The sequence below is a fragment of the Kogia breviceps genome, chromosome 5 (assembly GCF_026419965.1).
Source record: "Kogia breviceps isolate mKogBre1 chromosome 5, mKogBre1 haplotype 1, whole genome shotgun sequence".
NCBI classification, from domain to species: domain Eukaryota; kingdom Metazoa; phylum Chordata; class Mammalia; order Artiodactyla; family Physeteridae; genus Kogia; species Kogia breviceps.
The window spans coordinates 73590383-73612728 of record NC_081314.1 but is presented as its reverse complement, the minus strand read 5'-3'; the positions used below and the strand labels follow the sequence as shown (position 1 = coordinate 73612728).

At 36.3% G+C, this 22346-nt stretch overlaps 1 protein-coding gene across 2 annotated transcripts in view; it reads right to left on the bottom strand.

Annotated features, from left to right (window-relative positions):
* Positions 1 to 1124: 1124 nt before the first annotated feature.
* Positions 1125 to 22346, bottom strand: part of CCDC50 (coiled-coil domain containing 50) — a 62466-nt gene continuing 41244 nt past the window's right edge. Inside the window, exons 6-12 of one of the 2 annotated variants that reach the window (XM_059064250.2) lie at positions 19627 to 20154; positions 12967 to 13082; positions 12491 to 12535; positions 12255 to 12365; positions 9980 to 10059; positions 5541 to 5647; positions 1125 to 3706 (exon numbers count right to left, since the gene is read on the bottom strand). In XM_059064250.2, the coding sequence (XP_058920233.1) occupies positions 3687 to 3706; positions 5541 to 5647; positions 9980 to 10059; positions 12255 to 12365; positions 12491 to 12535; positions 12967 to 13082; positions 19627 to 20154 (1007 nt within the window). In that variant the 3' untranslated portion in view covers positions 1125 to 3686. The remainder of the gene's footprint in view (positions 3707 to 5540; positions 5648 to 9979; positions 10060 to 12254; positions 12366 to 12490; positions 12536 to 12966; positions 13083 to 19626; positions 20155 to 22346) is intronic. The other variant, XM_059064252.2, reaches the window with a different exon arrangement.

The following is a 22346-nucleotide window of genomic DNA, read 5'->3' as shown; positions in this document are numbered from 1 at the left end:
TCTTTTCCTTTTCACTCAAAGAGCAGGTTTCGATTTCTGTATGCTTGTTTCTAAAAAGCCAGTATTATCAGAATATGGCACACTATGTAACAGTGAAATCTACCTGAAGGATTTCCTTTTCTGTATTAACGTCCCCACCACAAATAGTGCTTTCCCAAAAGGGAAAAAAGCCTTTGAGTGCAAGTTCTATTTTGTTCTCAGTCCTTCAGAAAGCTTCTTACACGCGGGTCTTATGCCTTTATTTGGCTGAGGATATTACAGCCAATCACCACAGTTATCTTTCAAGGAAATCATCACTGAATAAACGAATAATCTTGGTACTCCCCAACGTGATTTTTATATAAAGACAACACATTAGAAATCAAGGCCCTAGAGTGTTAACCACTTATGTGGTAAACTGAATGCACCATACTATACCAGGTGTTTCCAAAGAGCAATCTGGCACAAGACAAAATTCAGAGAACATTTGACGGTACTAAAGAAAAATAATAATCAGTAGAAAGTTAATTAGTTTTACACTGAAAAGTCCCAAGATTGTGCGAAAGGTACGGACAATGTCAGCAACAGATTTATTCACGGTCCAGTCCCACTGCGGGCCACAGTAGAGAAGAAAAGGGAAAAACAGGTCTGGTTTCTAATTTCCTCGTGAGTGCAGTGGAACACAAGGCCCAAGTTCACACCTTATGGAATATGTTGATCTAGATCCAAGTGGCCACTGCCATTCTAAAAAGGTTTTCCTCCTGGGACCATCTATCCATATCTTTTCTAATTTAGATGTTTCTCTATGATCAAAAACCATATAGTCTTTTCTGCAGTTCATTAGTCTGTTGCTGGTTGTTGTAAAGTCACTTGGGAAATAGTAAGTCCAAGACTTCGTATGCAAAGTCACCTTCTAAAAATTGCAATGTTATTTTAAAGCATGTGTAGCAACCATCCAGTCTCCCAATAAAATTATGTCTAACAATGGTTAGACAGTAGAGTCACATTATTTTCAACTCAGAACATTTAATCTTACTCTTATCTAACCTTGCTTCCAGGCAATGACTTACAAAGAGTTAGGTTGGGGCAGTGGGCTGTGTATGTCCAGTAGCCTTATGATAAGGCTCCACAACACACTGTGCTCATTCAGTGATACTGATGTTAATGAGGCGTGGTCTCCACAGAACAGAGGTATGGAAACAGAAAGACTTTCCAAGGCCAGAAGTATTAGTTTACATCACAACATTAAAGCATAATACATTGTGGGCCTAAAAATTAAACTGCGTGTGTTCCAGCAGTAGGAACAGAAACAAAATGAATGCTTCCATATTTATATAAAAATGACAAAGTGAAAAGCAGAGAACACAGTGAAGAATATCTGGCAGTTCCTTAAAATACAATTGTTAATTGCTTCTATAGTCTCAAAGATAATAATTACACTATTTGAATGAGAGTAAGAGGAATTCAACTGGTTGAATTTGATCTGTCTCCTTACTTACAGGGAAAGAATTATTCTGATACTCCTTAAAGTGTTTGCTTTACAAAAAAAATTAAATTAAATTAAAATATTTTAAAATTCTAATCTTTTAAAAACCTTAAAAAAAATAACAAATTTTCAATACAGATGCTGAATTTTTGTGTCACAAGGGAAATACCACCTTTGGTCACTCACTAAGACTGCTGAAACACTAACATCCTGGTCATGTGTTAACTGACCTGACATTTTTTTTTTGAGTAAAATATATTCAGTTAGCATTTTACAATAATAAATATGACTGGATGAAGTAATACATGAGAGGCAAGAGAAATGTAGAATTTGAAAAGAAGAACTGATCATTGTATAAGATAGAAAAATAAACATTTATAAAATAAAAATATGGCAAATGTTGCCCATTTGCCTGATTTTCAAGTAAAAATATACTTTTTTTTTTTTTATTTAAAGCTACCATAAAAAACTTTTTAAAACATGAAACAAAATCACAGGGCAGACAAAGAAAAATATAGCATTACTGTAAATCAACAATACCTAAACTTTGGATATTGAAACCACCCTTTGGAATTTGATTTAAGGCTAGGATCTCCGTTTGGTCTGCCCTTGCCTATTTAAATAAAGACCTTTTTCTCATTCATTTCATCCTGGACATTCAAAGTCCTGTTATTCTTCCTTTCCCCAATTTTCCGAAATGACTACATCCTTAAGGGTTTTGTTTCTTTCTAGATCATTTTCCCCAAACTTAATTCTTAGATATCTTTTACTTAAGTTCATACAGTCCAAAAACTTTATGAAACTAAAGATCTTCCAAATGAAAAACCCAAATCTGCTGAGAAACTAGTCTAAAAAGCTTCCTGAATATTGCCCAACTTTAAAGACTTTCTCAAAAGATAAGACAAACAGAAGCCAGAAAAGAATGGATTAACAACTTTTCTCGTCACCCACAGATTTCTTTCCTAAACAAACACCACATTAAAATGCCAAAAACGTCAGATTCATACAATGAAAAATAACAGGAAGTCAGGCTGAAAGGATATTATTTATATATATAGCATGACTGATATTTATGTTAATTAACTAGTATGGGAAAAGAGGCATTTCCATGGGGTTCGAAGATGGAAAAAAGTTCCATATTTCTTGAAGAGGGGTTTAAAGGTCTGGCACAAAAGGAATCCAATTCCCATGTATCATTAACAAATGTGTAGAACCAAACAGTTGGACGAAGAACCCCTTTATCAACTTCATGCCCAATTAATCTACTTATTGACAGATACACAAAATATTTTTGAGAGGCTGCCAACATATGCTGCTATGATCAATCTTACAGCTAGAGAAACTGATGGCAGCATCATGTATATAAACATCTTTCCAATTCCATTCCCCTCGGCTTTATAAGTAAATGTAAAATAAGAGAAGGGATACAAAATTTTTCATTTTCAGTTTTTCAATTTTCAGTTGATTTTGCACAGACTTTAGTTAAAACTTCACAGAATTAAATTTTTGCTAGTAAATACTAATAAATGGTCCAATGCCCAGAGGCTTCAGAAAGCCTTGCTATTAAGGAGGCAATGGCAGAGATGGTGTTAGTGAAGGACATCTAAGCCAATCTTCCCAGGAGGGTGTGTAAGGATATGTAAAACCTCTACAGTCCTGGTAGTCTGTTACATATTTCAACTGTTCCAGGTTTTTGGTTTTTTTTTAAAATATTTTATGGTAGTGATTTTTTTTCTTTCCTTGAATAGTTAAAAAAAAAAAAAAAGCAAACGTCTCTGTCTTTTAATATATCATACACTAATGAACGAAAAAAAAGCTATTTCTTATATTCTTTTATTCTGCATTGCATCCAAACATTGTGTTACTTTGATCATTATCTCCATGAAATTCTAATTGCTAAATAAAGCCTATTCCCTAGATATCAATAATCCATACCTAACGAAAATGGCATTTTATAGAGCTCTTAGATACTATATCCCAGGAAGCATATGCAGCATAAAGGTGGCCAATATTCAGAAGCTAGATTTTCTTGTACTGCCCAAGTGATTAGGAATAACCAAAACATTTTAAATGAATGAAAATTATTTATGGTCTAAAAAACACTTGAGGATAAATCTGAGGAATACAAAATACAGGAGAAAAAAATAAGCATGGAATGCATTCTGTATCATCCAGTAATTTTGCTACAGTGAATCCGTTTTCAAGGCAGATTCCTAGGTTTTTACGGCTTATAATGGAAACCTGGAGAGAGAAGGAAAAAAGAAGAAAAACGATGAAGGAGAAATCTCTGAGATACTTTTTCTCCCTGCTCAGGTAAAATAATTTACCTATATTTATATGCATTTCAAGTGGTTCATATTTTGTTTGTTTTTGGTTGTAAGAATACAATTGGCTCTCCATATCTGCAGGTTCCCCATCTACCGTGGACTGAAAATATTCAGAAAAAAAATTTCCAGAAAGTTCCAAAAAGTAAAACTTGAATTTGCCATATGTTTGCAAGTATTTACAGAGCATTTACACTGTATTATGTATTGTAAGTAACCTAGACATGATTTACAGTTTAGGGGAGGACGCATGGCAAATGCTATGCCATTTTACACAAGGGTCTTGAGTATCTGAGGATTCTGAGATCCTCGGGGGTCCTGGAGCCAATCTCCTGCAGATACCCAGGTTGTATTTATATTCAGAATCAATGTGTTATTTTAATATTATGTATCAAATGTATGTCAAGGACAGAAAGGCACCTCCTAAAAGTGATGCACGTATATAATTTGAGAAAGAACACGATGAACTTCCTCCACTTAAACAAGGGATGGTAAAAAGGCCACCAACTGGTGAAAATTGTAGTGTATGGGTTGTTTTGATAATATTCAACTAATCTCATCTTTTAAATAATGTTTTTTGTCTTAATGTCAACATTGGATGAATGACAGAATGATGGGGAAGCAGGAGAAGGAGAGCTTTTAAAAAAATACAAATGCCTGGCAAAACCTGCCCCCAGAAATTCTAATTTAATTAGTCTAGAGTGGCACCTGTGCAATGGTATCTTGTAATCATCTCAGAAAAGAAAATTTAAGTAAGTTTGGGAAGGCAATCATTAGATTTGGGAAAGGATAATGAAAACATCACCTAATAAATCTTCAAAAACCGTAAAAAAACCCAAACATCAATTGATAAGACCTAATCCTTGTAAAGTCTGTTGCAATCTGCTTTCATATATTTTACTCACATAATCCTGACCATGTTGATACCATTAAAATCACCTCCATTTTTAGATGAGCAAATTAATATGAGAAACTACACTTTCATCACTCATTTTATGACTGTCATAAAAATACATATATAAGGGAACGCATACAGTTAGTAGAGGAACTAGACCCGATTATTCCTTTCATTTTAAAGATCTGGTCCAACTTAGATCTCATATCTTTTCCTCATTTTCTTTGTCCCATTTTTCTTCCATGTGATGTGTTTTGTGTGATGTGTGTATGTATGTGCGTATTTTAATCTAATTAAGAGAATCATGGGCAGATGAGAAACAAGAGCCAAGACAGGAAAAGTCCAGTAGATCTAAGTGGGGGACACAGTCACCCTTTAAGAATCTGACAAAAGCTATGAACGAACTCTCTCTGGACCCTTGAACAATGTGGGGTTTAGGGGTGCTGATTCTCTGCACAGTTGAAAATCCATGTATAATTTATAGTTGGCCCTCTGTATACACATCTGCAGACTCAGCCGATATGGATGGTATAGTACTGTTTAATAAATGAATAATATTTATTATTGTAAAAGATCCATGTATAAATGAACCCCTGTGCAGTTCACACCTGTGTTGTTCAAGGGTCAACTAACTGTACATAGAAAAGTCCTATATTCAGCTTAAGGTGTTTGCTTTCTGTTTTTTAATCATTTTTGTTTGTTTTCCAATAAATGAAGACTACTATAATGATCTGCCAAGAGGAAGAATAACTTATTTTTCCACTCTAGTGATCTATAAGACAGCATCTGGCTTTTCCACCACAGCATGAGGATTATTAAAATGGATCTGAAACCTGACCATATACATTTTTATTACCTTTATGAGAAGACTCTGACTTTGAGAAATGACGTGTGGAATTATGCTGGTTTGTAAAATGAGTGTAATCCAAATCCTCAGCCTCTGTCATGGTAGCTGGTAGTGGCCTGAAAAAAAGTTAGAATTTAAAGAGATATTCTAAGGAGTAATGACAACAATTCCACCTCTCACTGGATCACTTGGTAAAAACATTTTCAGTAGAAATACAAAGCCAGAATATTTTAGAATCCTCATGTTAGTTCCTGGCCAGTTACATGAACTTGGATAAATTATTTAATCTTACTGTTCCTTTGTTCTGATGCACATAATTCAAAAATAACCAAATATTTTCTGAACACCTAATATGTGTGAGGCATTGTGCTAAGGGCTAGAGAAACAAAGATTAATGTTATCACTGCCGTTAATGAGAAGTATATTTTGTTTTGGTAGGTATTACGAAGAAAAAGAGAAAGAAAGGAAAGGACAGAAGGGAAGAAAGTAATTAAGGGAGAGAGGGAGGCAGGTAAGTAGGGAGGACAGAGAGGGGACGCTGGCCGACTTAGAAAATTTAGAGCCAAGTTCCTTAAACCACTAGGTGGCAGAGTAGAACTTAGAGAAGGAAAGGGCAGTAATATCAATACATGTGCAACTTTTCATGTCAAAACAAGACAAACTGTAAAAAAAATTGGGTAATACTCCAAACTTCGTATTATTTTACTTATATAACACAGATTTTTGCAAACATTTGGCACTGATAAAGACAGAACAAAATCTCTCCCTTTTTTTGGTTGTTGTTTCCTAAAGGTGTGCTCAACATTTGTGTTAAGGCATGGAACCAGATGAGGTTAAGACCCGTCAAAATACAGCCATGTTGTAGGATCTTCGTGTAATTATATATGCAATATGGAAAGCATAAATATTTTGAAGTTTGGAAAGTTATGGTCTGTTTGGGTATAATGGGTTCTGTCATATAAGAATGAGCACAAGTGTTCAAATTTCTCACCCTGACCCAAGCAGTAGGTATCTCCCTGGGTAGTCAGTGTCTGGAAGAGGTCAGCATCGGATGTAAATTTGTGTATATATTGAGGGCTATGCTATGGGCTCTACAGAGACAATCTCAACTTTCAGGATGAGTTTGCATGGTAGCTATCATCCACATATTTTAGAGTTAGATTAGGTTAGATCAGGTAAGTGATCTAAGTTCACACAGTTGTTTAGTGGTAGAGACAGGGCTCAAACTCAACTGAACCTCAAAACCAGTGCTCTTAACTACTATACTATGCTCTGCTACCAGGTGTGTATTTTTATCATTAGCATTATCTTCATTCGAGATTATACAAACACACACACACATACACACAAGCACACATGCTCCTTATACTTTCAAATGGTATGTGGCATATGTTTTTATACTTTCATAGATTTTTATACACATATGATAAATATGAGCATAACAAGTAACGTGGCATTTTTCTTGTTTTTCTTTTTGAACCATTTGTTTACAAATATTAGAAATTAAATAAGTTTTCCTTTCATTATTCATGGATATTTATAACATTCGCCTTTAAAAAGTAACATAAGACTTGGCAGGAACAGTTGAGACAAAGCAATCTGATTCCAGAATTAAGAAAGTTAACTAAAGAAGTAACTTAGGCTCAAGAAAACAGGATTGGTAATCAGGGTGGCAGCCTCTGTTTTTTACCCTTTTTAATACTCTCATTAGGTGACTGGAAATTGGCGAAACACAAGCCAACTGGTACTGTCAAAAAGAACCCTATGTTTATTGCCTCACCATCAACTCATCATCAAGGAAAGGGATGCTAAAGAGTGAAACAAAGTATAGGACACCAAGGAATTCTCTAGGATCCCTCCTATAAGGATAAACAAATCAATCTAGAATGCCCTCAGTTCTCTTGGTGTGCTGTTTTGTTCAATATTTGATTACACGGAGAACAAATCTTGGCTTACTGCTTCCAGGGGTCCTACCAAATTATTTGTTGCACTGGAGACAGTTACTTCAGTTAAGGGTATTCATATTCAAAGTTGGAAAAATCCTGTTAACTAATAGTTTGTTTTACAGTTTTTGATGTATGAGGATTACTTGTTTCCAACTGCTCGTATGAAATGATTTGTATCTTTAAGCTAGTGATAAAGCCAAATATGCTTCAGAATTCACTCAAAATTCATTTCTTCAAGAAGCCCGCCTAGACACCTAGACTAGTTTAAGTGTCTCCTTATGCTCTGCTAACAACCTGTATTTTTCATCCTTAGCATTTAACACAATCATAATAGTTATTTGTATAATTATCTGTTTCGATTATAAATTTCATAAGAGTAGGAAACAACTTTTTTTGACTGCTGCTTACTTTAGTTCTGGACAATTTATTAGGGTGCTCAATAAATACTTGATAAATAAGTAAAGGGAGACAAATATATTTCATATTCATAAGAATACTGTAGGAACTAAATGAGATTTATAAAATCCTTAAGTTTTTCTAAGGAAAAAATGAAAAACTAAAATACCAAGTAGTATTATTAATATATAATCCTATAGTTAAAACAATTTGGAACTTGGGTTGAAACTTTTTCCAATTACAAAGAATTGGAATTAACTCAGATTGCCAACTGGTTCTCTTATTTTTTTAGACTAGAAATCTTATTATAGACAATGAAAATGACTTTTAACCATGACTGTTACACTGAAGTAAACGTCTTGAACTATTAAGCTCCATGTTTCTCAATCCTTGAAACCACATCTTTCTGTACAAATGGATAACTCAACTTCCATCATGATTAAATGTGAAAGAGGAAACCACAGACTCTAACCAGAAAGCATACATTCTGATATTAATTGTATAAGATACCTATAATAAGATAATAGGCTTTAAGTTTTAACTATGAAAATATTCGTTTCATAAAATTCTTATTCATTTTTGTTTTGCCATATATATAGTCTTTCTGCAAAAGCTATTTAAAGACAAACATTCCTCTTAATTCAAAAAAGACTTCAGTTCTACTAGTCATAGGCCACTTTTCACTCATTTACAATAGCCATTTTAAACACAGGATCATTTGATTATTCATAATCAAATACATCAAATATTTTAAAGAGTACCTATTACATTCCAGAAACTTGTTTTCAACTTTAATCCTTTAAATAGACATTCCAGACTGTTCTATCATATGCTATCAAAGTTATTGGTGTTCTAAAAAGCCCAAGGACTTCGAAGACTGCAAAATTACTAACTCTAAAGATGATTTTAATTAATTACCTTTATTAAAAAAAGCATAATATGCCACACCTATTTACCTACTGAGAACAGTTTAGTTACTTCTTATTTTACTTGGCTGTTACAGGGATGTAAATAAAGCTGAAGTATGTAGTTCTAAAATTTGCTTTCAAAGGCATTTGGCATGTGCATAACTAAAAGCTGGAAGAGGAACCAATTTTATACAATTAGACAAACTACAGTACTGTTGCCCTAAAAGCTTTACAACCTGACATAATTTTCTGAAACGTATTTATCTTCTGAAAGCCCATGGATTTAAAAGTAGAGTATGGCATTTTAAGGACCCTATATTCTCTTTAAGGAAACAAGTCTAGTAGTCTAAGTGTGAGCAATGAGTGGCAACAACAGTGTATACTTTTCAGTGTGATAAAACTTTTGTTTTAATAATTAATGAATATATTATTAATAATCAGGACCAAAATACAAAGTTTCAATAACTTAGAGTTTTCAAAATATTAGATTTAGTGTTACTTTTGTCTTTTTCTATTTAATGTTCTCTCTTCCTCTTCCAATCAATTTCCCTTTGAAAAGCAACAGAAAGAAATAAAGAAAAAAATAAAGGTTGCTTCCCCAGAGACTTAAATGGTGAGAATCTGCAGTGGAAAAACAGCAGACACTCCATAACCATGACCCAAGACTGCCTGAGAGAAGTCGGAAAGTATACATAGCATAGCCACAGCTATTTGATCTAGTGGGATTTAGAACAATCTGCAATGACTCAAATGAGTATTTGCCTAGGACGTTGAGACTCACATAGAAATGAATTTAGGTGTATGTAAATGTCATGCACACACTAATGTGACCATGAAACTCAGTAAAAATTTAAAACCTGAGATTTTACTTAGGAAAATGGTTAATCTCATCCCTTCCTAGCTGAGGGCAGTTAATTCAGTGACTCCAGAGACAAGAACTTGGTCCTAACCAAAAGTACATCTTTCCTTCTATTCCCCAGCTTCTGTAAAATTCTCCGTCTTCCTGATTTGACTTGTTCAACCCAATTTAAAACTGAAAACAAAGCTTGAAAATAACCCTGCAAGACTTGATACCACCTTACAACTGCAGATTTCTGGATCTCCTTTCCAAGGAACAAACACTCTTTTCAGGCAGCCAACATCTCCTTGTTCACCCCAAGATCAAGTTCCTCACTCCCCTTTTCAGGTGTCATCTTACCGTGCTGGCCTGTCATTCTTAGAATGGTGAGGTTCATCACTCTCTTTTGACTTTGAGTGTGCCGATTTAGCTGTCTTGGGCTACGGGGAGAAAAAAGAAAAGAAAAACACATACAACATACAGAAAACAGCAAACAAACAGAGAAAGATTAGATTTATTAATTATCTAAATGATGTGAAACTCTCCTTTAGTAATTTCAGGTTACTTACATCCAGTTGAGCAACTTAAAATATTTTTAAATACAGCCACTCAGAGACAAAAAAACATCTAATCATGAAAGTGTGTTGCAGGTTTTCAGTACAGACAGATGAGTGGGCTAAATACACACAAACACGATCCCCCACAGAGATGAGCTTGGTCACCCATTATTAACAAAACAGCTGCACAGCAGCTGATGAGAACTATAACTGATCAGGACCCTATCATGCCTTCCAGGGACAGACCCCCTCCCCCATATTCTCCGCCTTAGCTCCTCTCTGAAGTACCTAGGTAATAGTATCTGGTGCACATTTCCTGAGTGGTTTTGCAGATGTGAAAACCCCCAGCAAATGGAAGATGTTAACTACTTGATGACCATGAGCACACAAGCCCCCAGGCCTTCTAAAAATGCTTTCCTGAAACCCATCGGGGAGTTCGGGTTTTGCGAATTCTAGCGGTCCCAGACTACTAGTACGGAGCCTTACAGTAAACGCTGCACTTTCCTTCCCCACAACCCTATGTCAGTAGAGTGGCTTTACTGCACATGGGTGAGCGGACCCCAGTTTGGTTCAGTAACAGAACTGGCGGACTCCCAGAGTCTGTGGAATCTAGCTTCATGCTCTTAAGCTTATTTCTGAATGTGTGATTTAGGGATGCTAATTTTCAAGCTCAGAAACTAAGGCATATTCATGCCAACTTTTCCAGGAGAGAAACAATTCCAGCACCAGTTACAGAATCTAGAAATGACAGAAGTCCTGATACTGCCTAGAAATGTGGTCTACCCCCTCTTCCTTTCCTGATGTGCAATCTTTAAAAACACCTACTCCCTCACAGTTAACAAAGAACCTGAGTAACTCCTGGTCAACTACTTATGGCTTAATTTACATAACAGAAGCATTTGGGAACCCTTCTACCAAAATGAAATATGTCTGTTAGGAAAAATCCTGAATTACTAAGAGAGTACAGGAGGGAGATAAATTAAATAATTAACATGCAAATAATATCTTCATCTGCTTTCAGACTCACAACTAGGTAACTGAGCAACAGGCAATAATAGAGTGATACTGTTATCATGCTTTCTCTGTCTCTGTTTTCCTCGAAACATGCTGAGACTGTGACAGGATCAGAGACCCAAGGGAGGATTTTGTTTGAGAGAGGAAGGGAAGGGGGGAGGGGAAGAACAGTGCTAAACATCAACCATATCATGGACACACAACCTGGCTCCATCCTTCCAGCATAGTACAAACTCCCTCCCTAAAAGCCTTTACTATACGAATTCTCACCCCTGCTCCTTTGTTGTTTTTCCATTTTGCATTTTCAGCCAGCTTGACCTTGTATTTGTTAGCTGTCTATAGTTTGTCTTCCTCTCTACATTACACATGATTCTGGGGAAAATCTATCTTTGTCTTTCCCTGTAAGTCCAGAGTTGTCCTTTGCACACAGTAGCTAATGAGTAAGATCTGTTCAACTAAACTTGCAATCACCATATACAACAATTAGATTACAGGAGAATGAACAGCAGCCGCTGACTATTTTGTCTACTATTTCTGATTAATGAGGGGATCCTTACAGTTCAAGCTCATGCTAGAGGGTTTCATAAGCAATGATTGCTGGTGATAAGAATGGCCGTCAGTCTGCCATGGGTCAAGTGATGTCAGAGGAAATGGAGACAGCTGGCACATGATCAAGGAGGAAGGGCAGTATATGCAAACATGGAAAGTTGAGAGAAGAAGAGAAGGGCACTGTGGAAATTTAAGAGCAAGTGAAAACACTACATTCTCCTGTAAGGCAAGCATAGTAAAACTGATTGCTCATGGCCAGAGGCACCTACCTGCATCTCAGTTGGTCTTGAAATGAAGGAAATGAGTTTTTCAACCTTAGCAGTAACTTTTTACATAGTTACTTTGAATAATTCCATATGATTTTTCATGGTGAATCATCTTTTACAAGTCAGATTCACATATTCGATACAGATAATCTGTATACCCTAAATATATTCATGAGCTTACCCTAAAAGAGGACTCCCCATTTCAGTTCTAACTGTATTTCTAATTAAAAACAAACAGACAGACCCTACCTTCCACTCGGGGTCATGCTTTCTTTTGTCCAAAGATGATTTCTCCCGTTCCCGTTCCCTGGCTTTCTTGTAAGCTTTCTTTTCTTCAGCCATTAGAAGTCTAGCGATTTCCTAAACAAAATCCAGTCAACATCATTGATTGCAAAGTTGCAGGTAGAAAATTGGGATAAATTGGGATAAAAACTGGGATATTTCCAAAGAATATCAGCTAAACAAATTAACTAACACGAACTCACCTCATCCTGAGCTACCTGAGCTGCTCTCATGTCCACCTGGGTAGCCTATGGTATAGAAAATACAGAAAAGTATAATTTAATTGGAATCTGTGTTGTTCATTTAAAAAAAAATCTTACATAAAAATAAACTGGTATTTGAAACTAGTGGTGATTAACACCCCTGAAGATGATAATCAGTTGGCATACTTTTGTTAACCAGAGCAGGGTCTATTTTTATCAACTTCTACAGTGGATTCTTCGAGAATTATCAGAACTCAATAAAGGAGAGACAGGGATATGGAATTCTGTTGCTAATGCTTACTCAGTGAGTACAACTGGACAGGTTATTCCTATTGTCTTGATTTTTCCACCCATGAAAAAGGTATCGGTTTCTTGACAGAGAGAGGACTATAATGCCTATTATATAATGTCAAGATTGATTCAATTCACAAAAAAACCACTAATTCCCCTAAAATTCTGTATTAAAGTTTGCTCACCAAAATTTCTTCTTCTTGCAGTTTTCTGGCAATTTCAGCATCATACCATTCCTGATCCCTATTGGTCACTCGTGATGGAGTAGAGACCGATTCTTTCATCACTCTGGGCTTCATTCCTATTGAAAAAACTCAGTGCAGTAAGGCTACTGAGTGTGTTTTCTGAAAAGTTGCAAAATTTATGATAAAGAAATTTTTCTTCAGTATCTAACAGTGACAATACTGCCTCCACTCTAAAATTCAACGTAGGGTGTGCTGTAAATAATTGTTTCCCCTAGGCCTGCAAGAGGTGATACAGGTAATGCACACATTTAAAACCAAGTTACCCACCCAAACCTGCTTGGTAAAAACTGCCCTCTCACATAGTTTCTCCAGCAGTAGAAAAATCATACAAGGAATTATAAGTGAGGCTTTTGCAAAACAGGAAGTGAAAAAAGATTAAGTCCCTGAAATAAAAAGAATTTAGAGAAAAGCAAGTTATTTGGAGTTTTAAAGGGACTAAACTGTTAAGGCTGGAGGAGATAAGAGGCTTTCCATCTTTTTACCTTGGCCCTGCACACCTTACTTCAGAGGGAACAGAAAACAGCGTCACCTGGGAGTTATGTGACAGTCCCTATTAACCAATCAGTGGCCCTGCCAAGTGGCTTCTGCTCTTATGGCCTCCAAACCCACTTGCTTTAGAGCTTTCCTATGGCTCTGATCAGCTTAATGTTGCTAAATTTTAGGGAAGATGTAGCATAAGTGAAATGTCAGACAGCACAATGACCTTAGAGTTCTGTTGTTCTGAGGAGAAAGGAACACGAGGACTGGTAGGGAATTTTGGCTTTTTACTTTGAAATTTTATAAGCAGTATATATTCCTTTTATAACTTTCAATTAAGTGGTAAATGCTAATGGTTATTCTAAAATGGTGGGTATTTCCTCCTTTGTATCCTTTATAAATTACAATTATTCAAAAATGTGACTGTATTACATTCAAAAATAATAAAAAAATTTAATGCAGTGAATAAGATTAACCATCTGGAATAGTGACTTTCATTAAATGGATTACTAAAGGGAGAAAGAAAATTTACTCCTAGTTGCCTATTTCTTTACATTAGAGGTTCTCAATCATGTCTATATATTAGAATCACTCAGAATACTTTCTATACACATGAAAATTTTTGATCGAAACCCCTGAGATTCTAATATAAGTAGCCTGGGTGAGATCTGGCTTTTGTTAGTTTATTTTAAATATTACCAGTTGATTCTTAATTGCAATTACCATTAGAACTACTAGTTTGGTGTATTATGTCCATCAAATTAACTGTACATGAAAATAATTTTTATCAAAATGCCTCAGCGCATGATTCACTTGCTTTAAACAAAAGAGGAAAAAGGAAAGAAAAAAATACAACTAAATTCTGGGAAAATGAAGAGTTTAAATTATCTGGTGAAGCCTCTTTTTGAACTTTAAATCTAGCTTTGTGGTAAATCCAAAAGCCACAGACTCATCTGCCTTTCCCCAAATAAAGACTATTAAACGTGGCTTTCTTACCTTCAGGTCTACTAGCACCTGATTACCCAGAATACAGAATCTACTTCAACTTCATATTATCTCTAGAGCTACTGAATCTTATGCTAAGCTGGGATGGTTTTAATGCAGATTTCTGAGTGGTCTGGGACAGTCAGGAAACAGTGGTATACTCACACCCAAGAGTAGATAAAACTCCTTGAGTTATGATTAGCTTAGTCATAACCAGAAGGGAAGATTCCAGGGAAAAATAAGTAAAATTAAATAGGGAAGTTGGCATTGGGAAAAGTCAGTGGACAAGACAGGTTGCTATACCATATGCTCGTCTACAGAAATGGCACTTCCACGAGCAACCCAAAGCCTAGCTGAGGACGACAGAGGAGATCACACTTACGCCCTGCTCTTTCAATTTTGCCATCTGGGGAAAGAAGTACAATGGAAATGTGCTCAGATTTCGAGAACTAAACTTTCTCCACTACTATGCCTCCTACTCTATACCACAAAATTAAATGAGAAAATATTTTGTTTTAATACCAATCAAAGATGCTTGGAAGACATTCAAATGAAATAGTCAAACAAAGAGTCTCATTTGGTTTGAAAGGTGTTAAGACTGTGACCTCTTGGCAGTTAAAAAGAGAATTACACATGGGAATTCCCTGGCGGTCCACTGATTAGGACTCCGCACTTTCACTGCCAAGGGCTCAGGTTCAATTCCTGGTCAGGGAACTAAGATCCCGCAAGCCACACGGCATGGCCAAGAAAAAAAAAAAAAAAAAGAGAGAGAGAGAATGACATATAGATCAGTGGAACAAAACAGAGAGCCCAGAAATAAGCCCATGCGTATATGTTCAATTAATTTATGGCAAAGAAGACAAGAATACACAATGGAGAAATGACCGTCTCTTCAGTAAATAGTGCTGGGAAAACTGGACAGCCACATGCCAAAGAGTGAAATTTGACCACCAACCTATACCATACACAAAAATTAATCTAAGAAAAAAAAATGTCATGAAGAGATTAGTGGTAGGACGGGAAAAAAACAGACCTACTAGAGCATGGACTTGAGGATATGGGGAGGGGGAAGGGTAAGCTGTGACGAAGTGAGAGAGTGGCATGGACGTATATACACTACCAAACGTAGGGTGGATAGCTAGTGGGAAGCAGCCACATAGCACAGGGAGATTACCTCTGTGCTTTGTGACCACCTAGAGGGGTGGGATAGGGAGGGTGGGAGAGAGGGTGATGCAAGAGGGAAGAGATATAGGAACATATGTATATGTATAACTGATTCACTTTGATGTAAAGGAGAAACTAACACACTATTGTAAAACAGTTATACTCCAATAAAGATGTTAAAAAAATTAATTCAAAATGGTTTAAAGACTTGAATATAAGACCCAAAACAACAGAACTCCTAGAAGAAAACACAGGCAGTAAGCTTCTTGACACTGGTTTTGGAGATGATTTTTTGGATTTGACACCAAAAGCAAACTCAACAAAAACAAAAATAAGCGAGTGGGACCACAACAAACTAAAAAACTTCTTCACAGCAAAGGAAACCATCAACAAAATAAAAAGGCAACCTAAAGAATGAGAGAAAATATTCACTAATCACATATCTGATAAGGAGCTAACATCCAAAATATAAAGAACTCATATAACTCAACAGCAAAAACACAATCTGATTGAAAAAATGGGCAGAGGATCTGAATAGACGTTTTTCCAAAGAAGACATACAGATGGCCAACACATAAGAATAGGTGCTGAACATCACTAATCAACAGGGAAATGCAAATCAAAACCACAGTGAGGTATCACCTCACACCGGTTAGAATAACTTTTATCAAAAAGACAAGAAATATCAAATGTTGGCAAGGATGTGAGGAAAAGGAAACCCCTGTGCACTGTTGGTGGGAATGTAAATTTGTACAGCCACTATGAAAAACAGTACAAAAGTCCCTCAAAACTTTTTAAAAAGTTAGAACTACCATACAATCCAGTAATTTCACTTCTTGGAATTTATCTGAAGGAAATGAAAACACAAACTCAAAAAGATATATGCACCCTGTGCCTACTGCATTATTATTATTTACAATAGCCAAGACATGGAAAGAACCTAATTGTCCATTGATGGATGAATGGATAAAGAAAATGTTAGATACACATACACACACACACACACACACACAAAAAAAAAAAAAAAAAAAAAAACACACACACACACAGGAATATTATTCAGCCATAAAAAATAATTAAATCTTGCCATTTATGACAACAGAGATGGACCCTGAGGGCATCATGGTAGGTGAAATAAGTCAGAAAGAGAAAGGCAAATACTGTACGATTTCACTTATATGTGGAATCTAAAAACAAAACAAAAAATCCTGAGCTCAGAGATACAAAAAATAGATTTGTGGTTGCCAGAGTAGGGGTTGGTGGGGTGGGCAAAATGGGCGATGAGAGTCATAAGATACAAACTTCCAGTTATAAAATAAATAAGTATAAGTCATAGGGATGCAATCAATGTATAGCATGGAGACTATAAGTACTGCATTGCATATCTGAAAGATGCTAAGAGAATAGATCCTAAAAGTTCTCATCACAAGAAAACAAATTTGTAATTATGTATGATGACAGATGTTAACTAGACTTATTGTGGTGATCATTTTGCAATATATATAAATATACACTTGAAAGTAATATAATGTTATATGTCAACTATACCCCAATAAAATCAAACAGTTACATTTTGAGGTAATATCTCTCTAGGTCAAATATTTAGAGGGAAAAAGAAGAGTTTATTTTAACTCTTGATATATCTTTGGAACTTGCACGTCTCATAAGTAGAAAATTTCTACAGCCTGGAATACTAGATTTCTGGACTGACAGGACTGCCCATTAAATGTAGTATACTCCCTACCAAAGGTGAAAAGAGCTTTTATAAGTATGTAATGAGGAACTTCAGATAGTACAGTGTAAGGCTGTCATTACAGAAAACAGAGATGCTCTAAAATGTTATTAAACATAGTTAATTCAAAGAAATTACCAAGATGGCTGCCTTCTTTTTGGAAACCCAAACATAATTTGGAAACCAGTTTTCAAAAAACCAGGTGAACCATACTTTCAAGAGTTCCACGTTCATTTCTTAATCAAACTCTTGCTTATCTTTTTCCGTTCATCATTCTCCGGTCTGAGGACACAAAAACCTCCCTCAATAAACACAAACAAAGCTTGCCTTTCAAGAAATTCTGATAAAATAAAACTGTTAAAAGTACTGGTACTCAAGATAAACTTATCCCAAACTATGGAATAAGGTAATCTGATGACACATGGATCCTGATACCATTCAAGAGTATTTTGTAATAAGCCATTCTGACACTTGGGGAATATCATAGCAGAATGGTGTTTAATGGCTCTGAGAGGTTGGAAGTTGAACGGCAGAAAATTAATAAGCTGTTGTAATTTAATAGCTCAATAGAGATGTTTACCCTCAAAGGTGGTATGGATTTACTGCCCTTTAGAAAATTAACCAATCTTATATTTAATTTAGCAATTTTATTCTGTGTTCCATTTTCAACTGATTATAAAACCATGTCCTGCAGATCAATGATCTTAGAACTAGCTCTTTGTTGTCCTGCTAATTTCTTCATTATTAAGTTAAATAAAACTTTGGCCTATGCTAACAACTTTAAGAACTGTGCTTTCACAACAGCCACCAGTAATAGACACCAGTATCTAACAATTATATTTTAATGTATCTTCTGACATAGATTTTATCACTTCCTCCTCTACTGCCCCACAGCTCTTTGTTAAAAGTATATCAAATTTGCAATTGTTTACATATCCATCTTTTTGGCTTGACTCACGAAACTTCTGAGGCTCAGATCCAAGCATCCATCCCCAAACATAAAGCCTGAGGCAAGAATATTTGTGGCAGACACTCATTTGGCTTGCTGAACTGAATTTTCATTTTCTTTATCACCAAGTCCTTTAAAAACTTAAAGGACTAACATGATAGGAAGAGATAACGTGAAAGGAGGAACCAAAAGGATCAACCTGAACCCGCAATCTAGAAACCACTTTCCAGACCAGAAGTAGAGGTTGTTTGGGCAACAGTAATGGAAGTAAGTACAGTCACCTCCTTGGTACTTTTTCCCCAATAATGCTCGCATCTCTGTAAAACTTTCATAAGAGCAAAACAGAACTAGGGAAATGAGTATGGTCTAATTAAAACACCAGACAGTGCAGTACTATGACTTGCAGTGGTACAGCCACATGGAAAACATCACAGTGGCAGTTTCCAGACAAGAATAGAGAGAACCATTACTATGTCAGTGACGCACTTCAGAGTTAGGCCTCATGGATGCCAGAAATTTGAGGCTTAAGACTAATGTTCACTTCGTTCTTATATTAAGTACCAAGAACTTACCTCATGTTGGCACTTCAGAACACCAACTGTAGAGTTAGAGTTGAAGATGGTTAAAGCACAGGAAGGAACTCAAGGCAATTGTTTTCAAACTTTAAGTACATAAGAATCACCTCCTGGTCTAAAACAAACCCGAATTGCCATGTTGCACTCCAGAGATGATAACATATGTAAGACCCAGAAATCTGAATTTTTAGGAAATAGCCCAGCTGATTCTGACGAAAACAAACTTGAGCCTCACTATTTGAAAAACGCTATCTTAAGAGATTGCCTATCCCATCTCTCACTTTACAGCTGGGAAAGATGAGGTCAAGAAAATGCAGTACTTCCAGCCCCTCAAGTCTTCTAGTTAGGCAAATACTATGAAGGTGGTGTTACTAAACCTTCTGGGTTCACTGAATCAAAACCAGAAACTCAAGAGCATTGCTTTGGTATCACAATCTCTGATATATGGTCTTGGCAAATTAAAAATTGTATCTGGGATGGGTACCTCCACTGCAGTCTGGAGCTGGAAGAATGTTGTAAGGAATGAGTGTATTCTCTTAGAAGGCAGAGATTTGAGATTAAGTGAATACCTTTTTGTAATATTTGGCTCCAGGATTTATTTCCAAGCCAGGAGCACAAACCAGAGAGAAAGGACAGGTTGCTTACGATGCTTATTGAATATATTTGTTTGTATGCATATACATGATACCAGACCTTCCAACGAAGCTGCCCTTTATTACCTGCATCATGGAGTTGGTGCCGTTCCTCACTCTCTGAGAAGGGAGGAGCCCTGGGCCTGTGCTTCCTTTCTCTGTGCTCACCTTGCCCATGGTCGCTTCTATATACAGCTTCCTTGCAGTGAAGCCCCGCTTTCTGTGAGGCCTTGGGAGAAAGTTGGTCTTGGTGCCTGGACTGTTTTTCCCAATTCCGAGTTCGATGGCTATGGTTAGCCTCCCAGTCTTCCGATTCAGTGCTCAGAAATACCTCACCACTGATCTTGGGGAGAGGAGGTCTTCGGAGCCTCTCGTGACCAGATCGTTTCCTTTCAGGCTGCTCAGTGTTAATTTGGGGATCGTCCCTCACTTTACCCAAGCTAGAGGACGAGAGAGGTTTCTCTGATGAACAATGCTCTTCCAGTTCTTCCAAGTTCTCCTGTGGATGTTTCGATTTCTCCTTTCTCTGCTTCACAGTCTTTTCCTCACTTTGGAGTCTATAAGACTTTGAGAATCCAGAACCCAACTCCCTTGCCCTCCTTGACCGTGGCTGGTCTGAGCGGAGGTGGAGGAATGTGAAAAATAGAAATGCAAGTTAACTTAATGAGTATGAACTCACTACAGGACAGAGACAGGGCCCAAGTTTAACATATTTTAAAATGAAGAAGATTACTTTTTCAATTTAACTAACTGAAATGAAGGGATGAGCATTTGCTGGAATGGTCCATGCATACATGAAGGATTCTGGGTACATAGCCAGAAAGGTAAAAAACTAAAATGAAAGTAAGTGAAAAAAAGTAAATCTGAAAGAAGAGCTTGATCATCATCAGCAAAGAGTTAACACATACTTTAATATTTGCCAATAACAAAAATTCTAGTCATTAAATGTTTAATTCTATTTATAAAACCAATTTGGAACTAGTATATGGGGGAAAAGTGAGAGTTGAGGGAGTCTTATAAAACAGAAAAAGAACTAAGCTTTGTGATTCCAGTCAGAAACTTTCAAATATTCTTAATGGAAATAATAATAAATCTTTGTCAGAATATTGCTAATTTCTACTTAGTCCACTAGAGTGATGAGCCACAGATTTTCGTATTTCCCTGTCCTTTCCCCATAGGTGGCAAAGCCAACAAGCCCAGCCATGTTACAGTTCAGTGTGGAAGAAGAGGGAGTAAAGGAGAATTTTAAGTGAGTAAATGACCGTATTATCTTTGGATAACTCTGTTCCTAATCTTACTTGAAATTCTTCAGAGGAAAAAAATTAAAAAGAGATGCCATAACAGAATACATAAGAAGGATTCACTTCCTAAATACATTTTAAAAAACTTTATGATACTGTTTTCTGGGTATAAAAATACAATATGTGCTAAATATACAAGTCCCTAAGTTTAACACAAACTGCAGAAACAGCACACAGATGGGTGCTTTTTTGTCAGGTCTCATTTAAGAACAAACTGTGAAAACAAAGGAAGTAAATTAACAATGCACATTGAAAGAGCATATTTATTTTAACATTTTCTAAGACTTACTTTAACTGGGAAGTAACAAAAAGAAATCCTAATTCCGTGGAAAATTGCTAAGATAGTCAAGATTCCCTATTGGAATTAGTCACTTGCTGAACTGCTTTTGAAACAGCTACCGTAATTGGGTGGGATGTAGAAAAAATAAACGACCATAAATTTCCTTAGTTATTAGGGGGTTTTGTTTGCTTGTTTTGGGTTTTTTGTTTTTGTTAAAGTGTGTTATTGTTATCTAATGAAGGAACAGAGGTGGGGAGACATGTTAAATGTATCTCTTATGCCATAAGCTTCCACTAAAAACTCCAAATTGTTTCCTCTTGAGCTTTCCAGAAGAAAAGAACATTTGCCTCAGAGATGACATCTAAATTATAATCTGTCTTCTAAAAAGTCTGTAGAGGTATTTATCTTCATAATTTATGGTAAAACTTAATTTTTACATAAGCAGAAGTGAAACAGAACAATTACTCTCTGTAATAAAATAAAGTATCTACTCTTTTAACCAAACTGTTATTTTAGGAGTATCCTGACAGCTGAGAAAGAATCAATTCACTACTGCTGTGAATTAACATAATACTGACCAGCTATATAAATGATGACCACAACTAGGAGACAATGGTTTAGTGTTAATACCTATGTTCCCACAGAAAACTGCAGGAGTGAAGCCTGCCTTTTTTTTTTTTTTTTTTTTGCGGTATGCGGGCCTCTCACTGTTGTGGCCTCTCCCGTTGCAGAGCACAGGTTCCGGATGCGCAGGCCTAGCGGCCATGGCTCACGGGCTTAGTTGCTCCGCGGCATGTGGGATCTTCCCGGACCAGGGCACGAACCCGTGTCTCCTGCATCGGCAGGTTCTCAACCACTGCGCCACCAGGGAAGCCCGAAGCCTGCGTTTAAGCCCAAAAAAGGTTTCATTTTCAACATGGACTGGTCAAGTTATGACTGCTTTGTTTTTTATTTTTACTTCTTTCTAAAAAGTTAACAAATATTAGTAGTTTTACTTTAGGGAAGTGTGTTGCAAGAATTAGAACAGAGCTGTCACTATGTTTTCACAGAGTTTGACAGGAAAAAAATATTTATTGTGATCACTTGTGATATCTTTAAACCTGGGAAAGAAAAAAAAAAAGACAGGGGTGGAGGAATCTGTTTGAATCCTTTAAAACCCAGTTCAGTTAAGGACTGAAACTTTTATGTTTCTTGACACCAAGTTATTTGGCAAATATAATTAACTT